The sequence below is a fragment of the Haliotis cracherodii genome, unplaced genomic scaffold, assembly GCF_022045235.1.
Source record: "Haliotis cracherodii isolate W230 unplaced genomic scaffold, xgHalCrac1.p SCAF_7, whole genome shotgun sequence".
In the NCBI taxonomy this organism is placed as follows: Eukaryota; Metazoa; Mollusca; class Gastropoda; order Lepetellida; family Haliotidae; genus Haliotis; species Haliotis cracherodii.
This window is the reverse complement of record NW_027266330.1, coordinates 11588416-11603975: the sequence shown is the minus strand read 5'-3', so window position 1 is coordinate 11603975 and position 15560 is coordinate 11588416. Positions and strand designations below refer to the sequence as shown.

The 15560-nt window shown below is 38.2% G+C and overlaps 1 protein-coding gene across 1 annotated transcript in view; it reads left to right on the top strand.

The window, feature by feature from the left end:
- The window catches only part of LOC139447599 (ubiquitin carboxyl-terminal hydrolase 9X-like), a 53568-nt gene that overhangs the window by 12941 nt on the left and 25067 nt on the right, over positions 1–15560 (top strand). Inside the window, exons 5-28 of the mRNA XM_071229005.1 lie at positions 24–129; positions 721–836; positions 944–1010; positions 1582–1766; positions 2167–2305; positions 3004–3261; positions 3772–3978; positions 6193–6460; positions 7295–7382; positions 7516–7567; positions 7674–7745; positions 8076–8179; positions 8350–8467; positions 8804–9111; positions 9450–9690; positions 10589–10726; positions 11654–11774; positions 12007–12134; positions 12373–12435; positions 12643–12734; positions 12979–13216; positions 13616–13741; positions 14344–14510; positions 15170–15281. Coding sequence (XP_071085106.1) covers positions 24–129; positions 721–836; positions 944–1010; positions 1582–1766; positions 2167–2305; positions 3004–3261; positions 3772–3978; positions 6193–6460; positions 7295–7382; positions 7516–7567; positions 7674–7745; positions 8076–8179; positions 8350–8467; positions 8804–9111; positions 9450–9690; positions 10589–10726; positions 11654–11774; positions 12007–12134; positions 12373–12435; positions 12643–12734; positions 12979–13216; positions 13616–13741; positions 14344–14510; positions 15170–15281 — 3514 coding nt within the window. The remainder of the gene's footprint in view (positions 1–23; positions 130–720; positions 837–943; positions 1011–1581; positions 1767–2166; positions 2306–3003; positions 3262–3771; positions 3979–6192; positions 6461–7294; positions 7383–7515; positions 7568–7673; positions 7746–8075; positions 8180–8349; positions 8468–8803; positions 9112–9449; positions 9691–10588; positions 10727–11653; positions 11775–12006; positions 12135–12372; positions 12436–12642; positions 12735–12978; positions 13217–13615; positions 13742–14343; positions 14511–15169; positions 15282–15560) is intronic.

Here is a 15560-nt window from a genome sequence, read left to right as displayed (position 1 = left end):
TGGATTTTAATCAATTTGTGCAGATTCCACACTTACAATGGAACTCGGCCATCAGAGAGTGTACCAGCTGGAACCCAACCATCGGAGGAATCTCTGTTTGCAAGACCTCCAGACCCAAGAACTCCAAGGGTAAGGCTCTTGGGAATTATTGACACATTCATTATTGATAATCTTTGAAAAATTTGATGCAATTATCCCTTTGATGCACAATTATCCCCCTTTGACCACAGGTACTTGCCATTTATATCTTGTTTCTTGTTAAACAAGAATGTTACTGTGGAATGATGGCAGCCTGTAAATAATTGTGTCTGGTCCAGTTAATCCAGTGATTGACATCATGAGCATCGAACCTCGTAATTGGGTTACGATGACATGCATTAATCAAGTCAGCGAGTCTGACCGCTCAATTCTGTTTGAGATAATAGATTAGGTTTTTTTTTGAATGTGTCATAAAAGTAGGTTTAATAGCAATGTTCAAAATTAAGCGTGAAAGTCAAGACGCTCATAATGTTAAAGATATAAATTGTCCCTCGATTCAAAATCTATAGCGTAAAATCTAAGAACCCCAATTGCCACTCTTATTACTGGAATGTGTCTGCTTTGGCCATGTTGCAAGATGTGTCCAAACACCTTTATCTAAGACCCGACTCTAGATATTATCAGGTATTCTTTTCTTTTGAAAATATTTGATAATTCAGTCACATTTGCTTTCTTTTTCAGGGTTGGTTGGTTGACTTGGTAAACAAGTTCGGAGGCCTAGAAGGCTTTCAGATTCTTCTGGACAGATTCATCAAAGCTCCAGCTCTCTCCGTACCAATTATTGCTGCACTTATTAAGTAAGTACCATGACAAGAATTATATATAATGTCTCTTTCTCATCAGATCATAAAAATTTGTCTTGTATGTTTGAATGTGTATCAATGAACTTTCTTGCTTTTTTTAGACCATTTGGACAGTGTGCTGAGGTACTGACACCACACACTGTACAGAAATACTTCATGCCCATTGTGGTAAGTTTCTTTGAATCTTTTCTCATTGTCACCAAAAGATAGGGGCACATGTTTGGCTCAGTGACCTTAAGACATCACATTCACTGCACAGAGTGGTTTCCCTTAGCAATGTGTGGATACACTGTTCCATGGGTGTGAGTAGCACATTACCCTTGTTGGTAGGTTTCAACATTTAAGATGTATGTTGTTTTGAGATTTCCTCTCCCATAAAGTTGACATGCAGTGATGTGACTGAAATAATGGTTTTAACTGAATTTGACTGCATTCGCCACAGTTTGTTTTTAAGAGCATGTGGCAAGTCGACATTTCAGGGATATCTTATGTATATCTCCAATAAAAACCTGGGAAAGTCTTTTTGACATATTGGCCGGTCATGTCAAAGGTGAAGGTCATCATCAAGGTCATAGCTTGACATATCATCTTTTGAGCAAAGCTTGGAAGTTTGTAAACAACCCTTAGACATGAGCTATTGCTTTAGGAATGTTAAGTATAGTTTCCAAAGTGAATAGATTGAGGCTGTGCCTTTAATCTGTGGCTTTGGATATTTGGTTATTGTAGACATTTCTTACAGGATATCGTACCAAAGTTTCTTGATAAACTGACTGATGACGAACTAAAGAAAGAATCAAAGACTGAGGCAAAGAATGATGCTCTGTCATCAATCATCAAAGCCCTGAAACAGCTTGTGTATCGACTCCCCAACCAGGATGAGACAATCAAAGAACTGGAGATATTTAGACTCAAGATGATACTGAGGTATGAAGCGTATTCTCTTCTAAGTTTCTCATATGCTCTGTGGAATATTCGATGTTAAACTGCCCTTGCTGTTTAACACCACTTTATTGATGTGCCAACTCAAATTACATGATGTAAGTCATGGTGTGCCAAAAAAAAATTGTATGGGGTAGATCAAGCTCTGCTAACTCAAATTGTGCATGGTGTAAATTTTGTTTTGCCGACTTAAATTGCATTGTTATTATTATTGCAATTATAGTTCTTATTTCACAGTGACAATGTTTCAACCTGTTGCTAATTACAGGATCTAGATCTTGACTTGAAATAGTTTTCTGACAGTCAAGCATAGGCTTCCTTTAACAGTAGACAGCTGACTGGTAATTTCTTCAGACAGTGCTGATGCTGCTGTGTTCTGTTTCAGACTGCTGCAGATATCATCGTTCAATGGCAAGATGAATGCACTTAATGAAGTGAACAAGGTGATAACCAACGTGTCATTCCATGCTAGTCGCCATACCCAGGTAGAGGAGGATGAGTGGCTAACTGCGGAGAAAATGGCTGTAAGTTGACAGTTTACAATGTTTACATAGAAACTAGAGGGCAAAGTGCTTGTTGTTTTGAACAGAAGTTTGTTTGGTTAATTATTGCTTGTGTGTAGTCATATCACAAACGCATGTACCTGAAATAATGGACCGTTTCTGGACATTAATGGGGGTGATAGGATTCATTGTCAGTATTTCACAGGTATGTATACACAGCATTCCTCCATCACCTGTGAATGCATCGGGCTGATATTGGCTGTGGTAGTGATACATGTTGGTTTCAAGTCGTAATGGAAAGAGGCTGTTTATAACTCATGGAAAGTCACATGGACCCTACTCCATGCCAGAAATTTGTGAGAACCTTGTTGAGAGTAGATAGCTGCAAGACTATGGCACTTGTTGCACAAGAAATATTGTTGTTTAATAAAGCAATGTAATCTGAGCACTCATAGGTATGAGACATTGGTAATTTACTGCAAATCGGCCAAATGTATTCACATGTGATGGAGGATTTGTTGTTACAACATTTATATGCTGATATTTCTTTTTATGAAACAGGGCTCTTTTACTGAACATTAAGCTTTCTTTAACAGCCATTTTCATCTTCACATTATAAGGATTCTCTGTAACTGCAATTGAATTTGTACAAGATTTTTGTCCTCCATCACTGCTTGTACTTATAGTCAGCTACAGTGTATATTTTCTCATGTCTACAGGAATGGATTCAGCAGAACAATGTACTGTCAATAGTTCTCCGCGACAGCCTGCATCAGCCCCAGTATGTGGAGAAGTTGGAAAAGATCCTCCGCTTCATGATCAAGGAGAAGGCTCTTACCATGGAGGACCTGGACCGGTTGTGGGAGGCCCAGTCAGGGAAACATGATGCTATTGTGAAGAATGTTCATGACCTGCTGGCCAAACTGGCGTGGGATTTTACTCCCGAACAGCTGGACCACCTGTTTGAGTGCTTCCAGGTCAGTTCAATGTAGAAGGATATTTTGAAACTTTCTTCCACGGATAAGAGATGGATACCATTTTTCACTAATCTTGCATTTTCAAAGCAGTTGAATGTCATGGTTGATTACCAAGATAAAGATAATATAAAGAACATCAAAGTTACTCATGAAAGTCTAGTTAGGGCTGATTGATGCAAATATGTGGTTGTTTGAAGCTATTCAATACTATTTAGGTAAACGTCTAATTGTAAGGAGAGACAAGTTTGATTTCTTGTAAAACATTTTATTGGAAAATGTTAAGAGAGCATAATTTCAATCAAACAATGTTTTTATTATTTTAAACTTGAGCACAACTCAAGGTTAGCTTGTCCATAAAACAAGAGAAAAATGGCTAGGCCTTATTTATGTTTATAAAGGAAAAATTAACAGTGTTGTTTCTGTTTCTGGCCTTTCCAAATTATCCTGGGAAAAAACTGCTTAACAAAAGCATTGTTTGTTTTCTATCTCTAACATGATGTTGTCTTACAGGGTAGCTGGAATAATGCTACTAAGAAACAGCGTGAGAAGCTCCTTGAGTTGATCCGCCGTCTTGCCGAGGATGACAAGGAAGGTGTGATGGCCCACAAGGTTCTCACTCTACTGTGGAACCTGGCCCACAGTGATGATGTCCCCACAGAGATCATGGACCAAGCTCTCACTGCTCATATCAAGATCCTAGATTACAGCTGCTCTCAGGTAGGCCCTGCTTGATTAAACAGCCCCATGTAAATTACTGTATTTTCTTGAGCATAGTGGACACCAAGGTATAATGCGCATTCCCCTCTAGCGGATTCAGTATTTTTGGAGAAAAAAAAAATTCAAATATTCTGCACAGCAAAAAAAATTACACCTTACCCCTTCAGCGAATTCCGGTAAACAAACGGTAAAGAAACTTGGTCAGTACAAATTTGAAATTTGAGATAATAAATCATCAGACATGTTGATTTACCGTTTACATTGTATTTTTTGTTCTGCTAGGCATTGTTTTACATGCAGGGATTAAACCTTGAGTATTTTCTCGTAAACTAAGCTGGTGATTCGGTTAAAACTTACCCAATGATATAACTTTAAAGGATTTTAATGCAAGGATTGGGAAAAATTGTATCTGAAACTAATTTTTTAATCAGGAATAATATATCCTGTTATTTTAGTTGTAGCTTTTACTAAATATATTTAAAATAATAATGACCCTAAGCGTAGCACTTTGGTGTAGCTGATAGCTATTGCCAGTTATATTTTTCACATGGAACAGTTTGACCAGTCACCGTCGATGCTCCCGCGTACGTGGTCCCGAGAACATGTTGCATTGAATTGTCAAACTACAACAAATATGACTTTTAATGAGTCAAAGTATGGCATTTATAATATGTGTATCCATTCTCTGTCAACTAAAGTTCGTTTGAGGTGTCAATAGCAGTAATCTGACCGTGGTTGCTGTTAATAACAGTGTGATATGTGCAATCAACCGACCACATCACACACGATTTCGTTGAAATTATTTAAAACTATATTAAAAGGAATTTTGAATAAAATTAATGAAATAATTTACAAACATAAGTCCAGATATACAATATACAAAATAGCCAGACTGTAATTACATGATTAATTTGCGTACTTCAGTATGGATTTGTTGACAAGGTGTTTACGGTGTTAAATGCTCACGGTAATGTCTTTGTGTTGGGGGAAAAAAACGTCAAAACTCATTATGGTGTGTATAATGCACACCCCCTTCTACACAGCTGTATTTTTAGAAAAATAAGTGCGCACAATATTCAAGAAAATAGGATATGGTTTTGGCCTGAATTTGACGGCCACTGCTGTACTTTGTTCTTGAAACCATATGGTGCTTTGATATCTCAGGTAGTCTTTGTCATGTGAATGTCCTTTATAAATAGCCCTGGGAAATGATATTGGCATATTGATCAGTCATTTCAAGGTCATTTCAAGGTCATAATTTTAAAAAGTACCTTGGAGGATTTATTAATGGTCAACGAAACTTGGTACGGGTAACTCTGGTCGGGTGGGTACTGAGTAGGATGCGTGTACCCACGGGACTACCCAGGCCCATGGTTAGTCACATGGTATATTGTTTAATGACAAAAATAATCTGGAACTCCATGGTAACAGTACAAGTCACTAATGTTTACCTTTCTTTCTGACTATCTGACTATGCATGCATTCCTTCTGACTTTCATGTTGGAAGGATAAAGCTTCAGTCAACTTCAGTGTATGCATGACCAGATCCTTCATATGTGTATATGTGTATCTCAATACATTTTGGGCTATGGACAAACCATCCCAAATGGACATTTTGCACCCATCTCTTGAGACCCACTGTAGGTTCCCGGGTAGGGTAATAAGGGTTGTGTACCCGGGTCGTAAATTTGGAATCGTCCCAGCCCTAACGTCATTTTTGGAGCAGGCTGTAGAATGGGAAAAGTTGTTAGTGACCTATGTCTAAGGTCAAGGTCACAATGAAGGTCATTCATTATCCATTATGCATTTTCAAGAAAATGCCTTTTTCTGCATATATTTTTAAGTCGTTTGCTTGTGGTTATGTCATACAATTACTTTGTATGACAACTGATGAAAATCTTGTAATACCAGTAGTAGGACAGTCAATGACTAGCATATGGTAATTCAACTTAGTGACATCATTTTTGGTTTGTATGCTGAATTGCCCTCTGGAATGTTCTTGAAATAGTTGTCACTGATATTGAAGGTTAAATTTCTTTTATATTGGCTCTCATAAGCTAAGTGTACTAGACCGAAAGAAATTTGCAAAATTCAAGCTTCATACTAGTAGCTAATATTGCAGACTCAAAAATATTACAACCACTTGAATTTATGCAATAATTTGAATGTGAAGTAGATTCTGTGAACATCATGAGAGTCCTGTTTCCTTTGTAGGATCGAGATGCTCAGAAAATGCAGTGGATCAACAGGTTTGTAGAGGAGCTGAAGAATGACAAGTGGGTGTTGCCGTCACTGAAGCAGATTCGGGAGATATGTCAGCTGTTCCCTGAAGCTCCACAGAACTTCCCCCACACACAGAGGTCTCCACACATGTACTATAGGAACAGTGTCATTGGTCAGCTGCAGAATCAACATTCGATTGTCATGCTTGTTTCTCAAAATCTCTCTGCATACATGAACAAAGCCAGACAGCATAACAAAGGTAACATTCATGTTTGATTCCTGTAGTTGAAAGTGGGTCGGAGGGGTAGTCTAGTGGTTATTGTGTTCACTAACCTTTGAGGATTCTAGGTTATAATATAATGGGTCCCCAGCAACCTATGCTTGTTGTAAGAGGCGACTTAATGGATGTTGTAGTCAGGCTCAATGACTTGGTTGATTGCATGTCATCATATCCCAGTGTTCATGAAGTCAATCGCTTGATGGTCTGGCCCAGACTCGATGATTTACAGACTGCTGTGATAGAGCAGTAATATTGCTGCGGACAATCAGTCACTGTGTATTCACTCATCTTGCCAAAGGCCTGGGTACAATTCCTAACATGGGTACAATGTGTGTAGCTCATACCTTATGTTTCCTTGCCGTGACATCTCCAGAATATTACTAAAAGCTGCGTAAAACCCAAATCAGTCACTTGTAGTTATGTTGCCTTTATGAATCAAGTTCAATTTAGAACTAGATCTCTGGGATTGGGTGTCAGACATGCTGACTTGGTTGATGCATGTCATTGTATCCCAATTGCGTAGATCAATGCTCATATGTCAATCACTGGATTGTCTTCCAGACTTTATTATTTCCAGACCACCCTCATATAGCTGGAATATTGCTGAGTGTGGCATTTAACAACAAACAAATATAACATGATCTCACGTACAGCTATATTCAGAAACCAAAATTTAGGTGTCTCACACAGTAGGCATCACAAAATCCCAGACAAAATTCATAAGATATTCAGAAAAAAATATTCTTCGACATTAGAACAAAGTGTATGTTTCTGTCCTAAATAAATAATAATGGTATCGCGACGTGTTTTCAGAACATCCAGAAGAGGAGCCTCTTCATATTCTACCCGATGGAAGATTCAATCATGTCATGCAGGTGCAAGAAAGACTTAGATTTCTCAGGTGAGAACATTATTATGTATATTACCTATCTATGGATTGTTTTCCTTTTCTAGAATTAATCAAAATAAATTAAGACCACAAGGCACAGGATATGTTCACTTATTGACATGAGTTTCTCTATCTAATTCTTCAGATTCCTGCTGAAAGATGGGCAGTTATGGTTGTGTGAACCCCAAGCAAGACAGGTGAGTTATGTGACTTGAAAATAGTTTGTTTGGATAAGGATAATGTGTTAGATGGAAACAGATTAAAAATGCATTTGAATTTAATAATACTAATTTCTGTTGTCAGATCTGGCACTGTTTGGCTGAGAATGCAATTTACATCACAGACAGGGAGTCATGTTTCAAATGGTTTGCAAAGGTAAGTCAATAGTCATTGTACTGTTTTACAAGAACTTGACCAAGTAAGATACTCTTTGTTGCGGGTTTGATTGCATTTTCTCAAAACCAAACTGAGAAACAATAAGTTTCCTAGGTGAAATTGTTTTTATCAGACAGTTATATCTGGTGAAAAAAAATGGCTCAATTAAACACATATTCACATACAAATACTCATTGTTATCCCCTGTTTGAAAAATGTGATATAGCGATCAGCATGTCCATCCGTCTGTTAGTCTAGTGTTGAACTGGTGCCTTTTCATGAATTAGGAGTGGTCCCCTGATGACTTTTGATGAGCGTGTATAATTTCAGTTGATGGGAGAAGAACCAGATCTGGACCCAGAAATCACAAGAGATTTCTTTGAGAGGAACATTCTACAGCTTGACCCAGCACTGCTCACAGAAAATGGAATGAAGTAAGTGCTATCAGTTGAATATCTTTAACTACTATTCAGCAATCAACAATGAATTTCAATGATCTATGAAACAAATGACATAGGTAATATGAGATTATTATTTATTTCTCAACAAGGTAACAAGTGATTATATGTTTTGATGTTCTGATTAAGCATATACTTGCTTTCAGCTGTTTTGAAAGATTTTTCAAGCAAGTAAATCTGAAGGAAAACAAGCTGATTGCCAAACGAAGAGGAGGTCACATGATGGATGACCTGGAGTTGATAGGACTGGATTACATGTGGCGGGTATGTTACATAGTGGTATCAGATGGAAATTTGTCAGGATTGAGTGTTTGAAAAAGCAGTTGATGAACAATCAAGAATGTGAATAGGAAACTCATACATATGTGCATTCTTTGTCAGTATCCTCCTACAGTATCCTTCATGTGCATGGCAGTAAATAGAATGGCAAACTGGTATTTTGCAATAAGGTTCTTCTCCCTCTTCTCTCCCCCCTTCTCCATCTTCCTTCTTTCCTTGCATGAAGGACTTGTGATAAGTGTTTTAAGTGGGGCTCTGAGGTTGAAGAAACAGGGTGGAGTTGTTGCTGCTGTTGATGTTAACAGTTCTCTCTTCATTTAGGTTGTGCTCTGGAGTCCAGATGAAGTTGCTGAAAAAGCAATTGCTCTTTTGAAAGACATTTTTACCAACCTTGGGCCAAGGTTACAACAGAATCAAATTGAGATTCATGAGGACTTTATACAATCATGTGTTGATAGACTAAAAGCCTCGTTTGACACAGTGAGTGTGTTGGAGAAGGATGCTGATAGCACCAGTAGGGTGATGCAGGAGACAATACGCATGGTGAGGATACTCACAGTGTTAAAGGAGTATGTGGCAGAGTGTGATGAAGCTTATGGGGAGGAACGCACCATTCTTCCTCTCAGCAGGTACGTCATTTTATTTGAAGTCCTGGGCACTGTTTCAGAGAGCGATCTTAACACTGCTTAATGGGTGTCAACTGTGATTGAGCATAGATATTCAGTGTTCAAATTAATTGGGGTTCTTAAAGTTTGCTGCTCTGGTATTCGAATCTGTTAATGCTCTAAATTCTTAACTTTTAACATTTGGGTCATGACAAGACCCCTTGAGTTTCAAGACTTAATTTCAAACACTAGTTATGATAGAGAAGATGGGCTATCCGCACAGACAGCTTTGTTTCCATAATCACATTCATATGTATTCCTGAACATACTCTAACATTGTATGTGGTGTGTGTTTTTTGTAGAGCATGTCGTGGCAAACTAGTAACTCTAAAAGTTAGGTTCCCCAATCAGGGGAGACAAGTTGAAGATCTGGAGGTATGGTCTCACAGCAATGATACAGTTGGCTCATTACGGAGATATATCTTATCAAGAGTCAAGGCCAATGCAAACAACATCAAAGTAGATCTCTATGTCAATGGTGAACAGCTGGATCCAAGTGAAGACAAGAAACTGATTTCACAGATTCCACTTCGAGACAAGATGGTGAGTTGATTCTTTGAATAGAAGAATATCCTTGTTATTTGTTACTAGTAAGCCAATGTAAAGTATTTTGGATTGGATGATATAGGAACTTGTCTTCCATATTGTTCAAACTCTTAACTAGATCAGGGGTAGATTTAATAACAAATTTGTATGTAGCCAGCAGGGCTTGCTCCTTTTTAAAGTTACTGGCCCTTCTCCAAACTAACTGGCCTACACTGTGGTTGCATAGCTACCTAACAGGGCTCCGAAAACTTTAGAACTCATTTAGAACTCCTCACCCCTTAGACATGTTAGACGCCTTTTCATGATGATTTATGAGCAAATAAATATATTGTTATACACAACATTACAAAAGGCAGCCGCTTGTTTTTCTACCAAGATGATCAACATATATCTTTCTTTGAGTTAACCGTTCACAAGACAAGAAGGTTTTTTTTAAATGTGTCATTCTTATGTTTTCGCACATTCCTTGATGTCAACAACATTTGGCTGGAATACTGTCAAAAAGAAATATAAACAAATACACTGATAAGTACTGGAATTTATCTGGACCTTTTTAGAGGGCAATATTTGGCCCAAAGTCTGCAGCAAGTGTCAATTAAAAGTTTCCAATTCATGCTTAAATAGTTTTACATACCACGTGATGTTATGGTTGGCAGTGATGACATGTCACTGATGGCAGGACCAGTAGAAAGAAGATGCTTGCATGCTCAACTTCACATTACTGCATTTAATGTCAAGATAAAATGTCTCTGATATTTGGTAAACATGAACTTTAGAAAAATCACAGTTCTGAACAAATTAATGGTTCTTTTAGTAGGCATTTAGCTTGAAATCATAAATAAATCTCTGCATTTACGGTAATTGTCTCATGATTTCCTTGTATGATGTGTTGCAGACTGTAACAGCCAAGCTGGTTCAAGTTGGGAGCAACATGCCCTCAAGTCCAGACAGCAGCTCGGACAGCTCTGTTGGGTCGCCTCACAACGCCTATGATGGACCCAATGTGGAGGCCGAAAACAGCCTGCCAGGAGTGGTCAGTTCTTATCTCTTGTTTCTGAGGTTTCATTGATATAAGTTGTAGCAGTATCAAGAGGGGTACTTTTGACCCCGAGTGGTACTGCTACAAGGAATTTATCTATCCGACATGTTATAATCTGCCATTGTAAAAGAATTAAAATAAGTTCATATTGATAGAAAACAGGTGTTCGGTTGAGCTTAGATTAGTTTGTGCTATGTCACATGACTTTCATTGTCTCGGGAAAATAAAAGCCTGAACAGTTAGCAGTTGTCATTATTACCACTTATCTGAGCAGAAATGTTTAATGTTAAAATGTCAGTTGTTTTGGCTCCTAGGAAAACCATTTTGGCTCCTATTTCTTTCATGCAAGAGCCAAATGGCTCCTCAGGAAAAGAATGAACCAAGGTGGCAGTACATTGAAACATTACACATTGATATGTCAATGTAATTTGATAAAATCTTACTTTGTTTGAGATATGATGATTCATGTTATTTTGAACCATTTGGTGAATATTTTTAATGAAGGTGTCTTTTACTTGAAGACTTGCTAAATGAAAATGCAACAGTTGTAGATATTTTGATTAATGCGTGCCTTGTGTTAGTACCATGCCTTACTCTTTTTAGCAATCGCTATTTTAAATGATGACGGAAGTCAGTGCCCCTCGTTCTTTCATCTAGTCAGTGTGTGATTTCAAGCACCTAGAGCTTCTTTCCTGAAGCAATAGTCCAGCAGAGAAATACTTGCAGTTATTGTACATACATCTTTATGGAATGCTTTGATGGTACTTTGTCTGAATGTTATTTACTGTGGTTAGTGTGTTAAAACAATGTACGACAGAACTAAGCAGCTGTCATTGTTAGTAGATTAGGAGCAGCCCCTGTATGTATGTGATATGGGTGACATGGTTATTGTGTGATGTACGGTATGCTGTTGTGTTCCAGCTGATGGCTCAAGACCCTCGATATGCTCAGTTTCTCTTCCAACTGTCTGACCTGGGTGGTCAGCTGCAAGTACCAAAACTACGAGATACAGCCAGAGCAGTACTAAAGCTGATGCCAGCTGGTATGTTGATGTCTTCTTTAAGTCAAGATTTGATTTCCACATTTCTTTCACGTTTGTAGAGGTGTAAGCGTGAAAAATGGTGTGCACACAGTACCTCTATCAACACACACAAAAAAGTCACATATGAATAAACAAACGAACAAATAATTAAATAAATACACAATTCACATTTAACCATTGTTTAACAGTATCCCTTATTGTGCACATTTCTTATCACTATTTTACACTGCAGATGGGACGACTGTTCAGAAATTCCGAGCAATTTGTTCTGAAAATGCCAAGGCTGATGGAACTGTGGCAGTAACCCTTGAAGCATTGTTCTTCAATTCTTCTCCTACTCAAGTGCTCTATAATATTGAGGTAAGAAAAGCTTCCTAAATCTACATATATGTTCACCTTATGTTTCTGATCAACGCATATATGTGTGTATGGTGTTAGTTTTGAAACTTTTGTGAAGAACGTTGTGTTATTTGCAGCTTGACAAGCTCTGTTAATAGTTTATAGAAGTACATTCTAGATACTCTTTCTCGGTTTAGAAATACTTGATCATGTTGATGTTGAAGTAAACTTGAAATCAATCGTTTCTGTTCTTTTCCAGACTGCTTACAGTTTGCTGATGCCCGCAGTGGATCCATTGGTTGAAGAGGCTTTTGAGTTTCAGGTCAGTACAGTTTTAGATATCTGTAGATAAGGTGAATCAAACCTACATTGACGTCATCTCTTTGTAAGGATTGCTGAACTGAGGAAGTTATTTTCGTTGGTCTATTAGCATATTCTGGTAATTTGTGTTTTATTTCAAGTTAGGACTAACTGTGTTTGAGACATGTTTTGAATGTTGTATCATTGTTGGTTTTGTCCTCAATTGTAGTTGAACTTTGTGAGGAGCGGAGGTGTTCAGCTTTCCATCAACATGCTGACCAAGAACAACTTTTTGCCAAATGCTGACCTGCCAACGCGAAGGTATTTAACAGATCATTTGAATATTACCCATAAGTGAAACTAGATGTATGTACTGGAGGTGATTTGTCAGGCACTCATTCTATGCTTTGTAATGACAAATTCACTGTTAAAATTGGATGATAATATCAACATCTGGTTTGATTGTTCCTAATCGCCATATAATCTGAGACATAATATTTGACATTTTACATGTTCTGTATTTGATGATATTCTCAGATATTTTATGATATGGATTCGTTTTCAGAGCTGCATACCTGACTGTTCTGAAGGTGTGTAAGTTGATGCTGACGACGGTGGGCCATGCGAAGGTACAGGTTGTGGTGGATGCTTGTCATTCCGAGTCCCAGGTGCCAGCTGTGTCTGTTGTGGAGCACAACCAGGCTGCAGCGTTACAACAGGCTCTGCTACATATTCCCAGTCCTGATGCTGAGTTCACCACCAGAAATGTGGCATTGAGACTTGGGCAGAATCTAGGAGAACAGGTAAGTGCTCATTAGTAGTTTGTAGTTGGTTACCATATAGACAGCCTTCAAAATTTATGTTAGTCTGCATGTCCGAGGCTGTTACATTGTGCTGAGGACAAGTAAAAATCAAATGATAGCAGCCTTCATTGACTTGTAGCATTTGAGGGCTTCAGTTATGAACAAGTTTTCAGTTTTTGCTACAAATTGGAACTGAACAAACCTGATGTAAACATAATAAACATTTTTTGTCGCTTTTGACAAAACAGCACTAGCTACAAACTAGCTACAATCTCTGTCTATATCTGTAGCTAAAGTGAGTGATATCTTTGAAAATGACAATTGTATGTATTAACCAAAAGATACTTGTGAGTTCTTGGTTGGAGTTATTTCCTGACTTCTATTCTGACTTCATTGCAGGCCACTAGTGTGTTACCAGACTTGGCAACAGTGAAGTCCATACAGAAGATAGCCTGGGCAGCTAGTAGCTGTTCTCTTCATCTTGTCCATGCCTCAATAGAGGATATACATAGAGCACATGAGAAAGTAAGTATGTCGAAGAAGTATTCAAGTAATGTCTACTGTGGCCTATGCTATACAAATGAATAGAGCTAGTAAGAAATACAAACATTCCTGTACATCAAACCATCCATCTATCATGCAATTTGGGAACAGAACTAAGTTTCCCCCTGATTTGTTTGCACAAAATTGCAATTTATCAAAAGTAGAAATTATCAGGGATAATTCTAGGGTGGGGCCTTTTAGCCCCTTCATTTATAAAAAGGCCCACTTTTTCAAAGTCAATGGGGCATTTTAAAATTGTGCTGCATGGGCAAGTGTGGGTGTACCTCTGGAATATTTGAAATTTTCCTGGAGTGAATCCTGAATTATGTATGGCTACCTAATGTATAATTCCTGGTTATACATAAGGAAAGTTATTTTGCTTCCCAGAAATAAAAGAATATGCTGTGGTACTGAAGGCTGTTGAATTTGTTACCTAACTTCATGTATGAATATGATGTTGATTTTAATTTTATTTTAAATGATTGCTCTCAAAGATAGATTAGTAACACCATTGCTTAGTGTTGTTGTAAATACCAGAACTGCCTGCTGCCTAGTTGACTCTGAAGCAAACCCTGCTGTTTCAGCCTAAAGACTGCATGCCCTCTGACATGGAGGATATCGGAGTGGCTCGAGAAGCCCTAGAAGTGCTGACAGTGTGTCTGGCGCTGTTCCCTGCAGCACTGGATGCTCTACACAAGGACAAGGCCTGGCAGTGCTTCATCATTGATCTGCTGCTCCTCTGTAGAAGCAGGTGAGAGCAACACTGGCTGGAGCAGATACATTCTTCCTGCTTGCAACCGTATGGGCTACTGGGGAAGAATAAGCCCCAGTATACATGATTATTATACCCCTGACCTAAAAGGGTGGGTAGGTGGGTATATAGTTATACCAATGAATTCCGTCTTTCCATCCAAGGACATTTTTTTGTGTAACCTATAACTTGAAAAATACTACATAGATTTCTTTCAAACTTGGTAAACACTTTTTGTACCTACAGGAAGGGTGCAGTGTGAAGTTTGATATCAGTATTTGTTTTTTCTGAAAAATACACCTTTTTTTATAATTCTTTACTTGGAATTTTTTTAATTCAACATTTGTACAAACTGTGACTTGAAAACTACTTCATTGATTCTTTTCCATTTGGGATTACAGTTTCTATACCAATGGGCGAGGTGCATTGGATTTTCTGAAAAAAAGATTGCTTTTTTCATGTTTTGAACTAAGAAATATGTTGGAGTCAAAGTCAGGGGTATAAGTGACCCTTCTCACTTGTTGTCTTGTTTCCATAACTGTCATATTGCAGACTGAAGCAATGAGTTCATTCTCATGTTGTTTCAAAGCTTGTTTTACTGATCTTTGACTTGTTATTGATTAGAGAATATTTTAGGAAATACTGTTGCATGTTTTCAGTCGATCTGTGAGGATCTGTGCCTCTGACCAGTTTTTCCTGATGGCCACACGATGCAGTACAAGTCACAGACCCCAGCATTTCATGATTACTCTGCTCTTCACAGTTCTATCGGTGAGTAGGTTCTTCCAGCTCAGAATGTTCACACAATATCCCATAACCTAGGGTTTTGTGAAGGTCCCTTGAAGAATTGGTCTCCAGCATCATGTTTGTTGTAAGAGGCGACTAAAGGGATTGGATGGTCAGGCTCAGTGACTTGGTAGATGCATGTCATCCTATCCCCATTGCATAGATCGATGCTCATGATGTCAATCACTGGATTGTCCGGTCCACACTCGATTATTTACAGACAGCAGTCATATAGCTGGAACATTGCTGAATTATCATCACTGT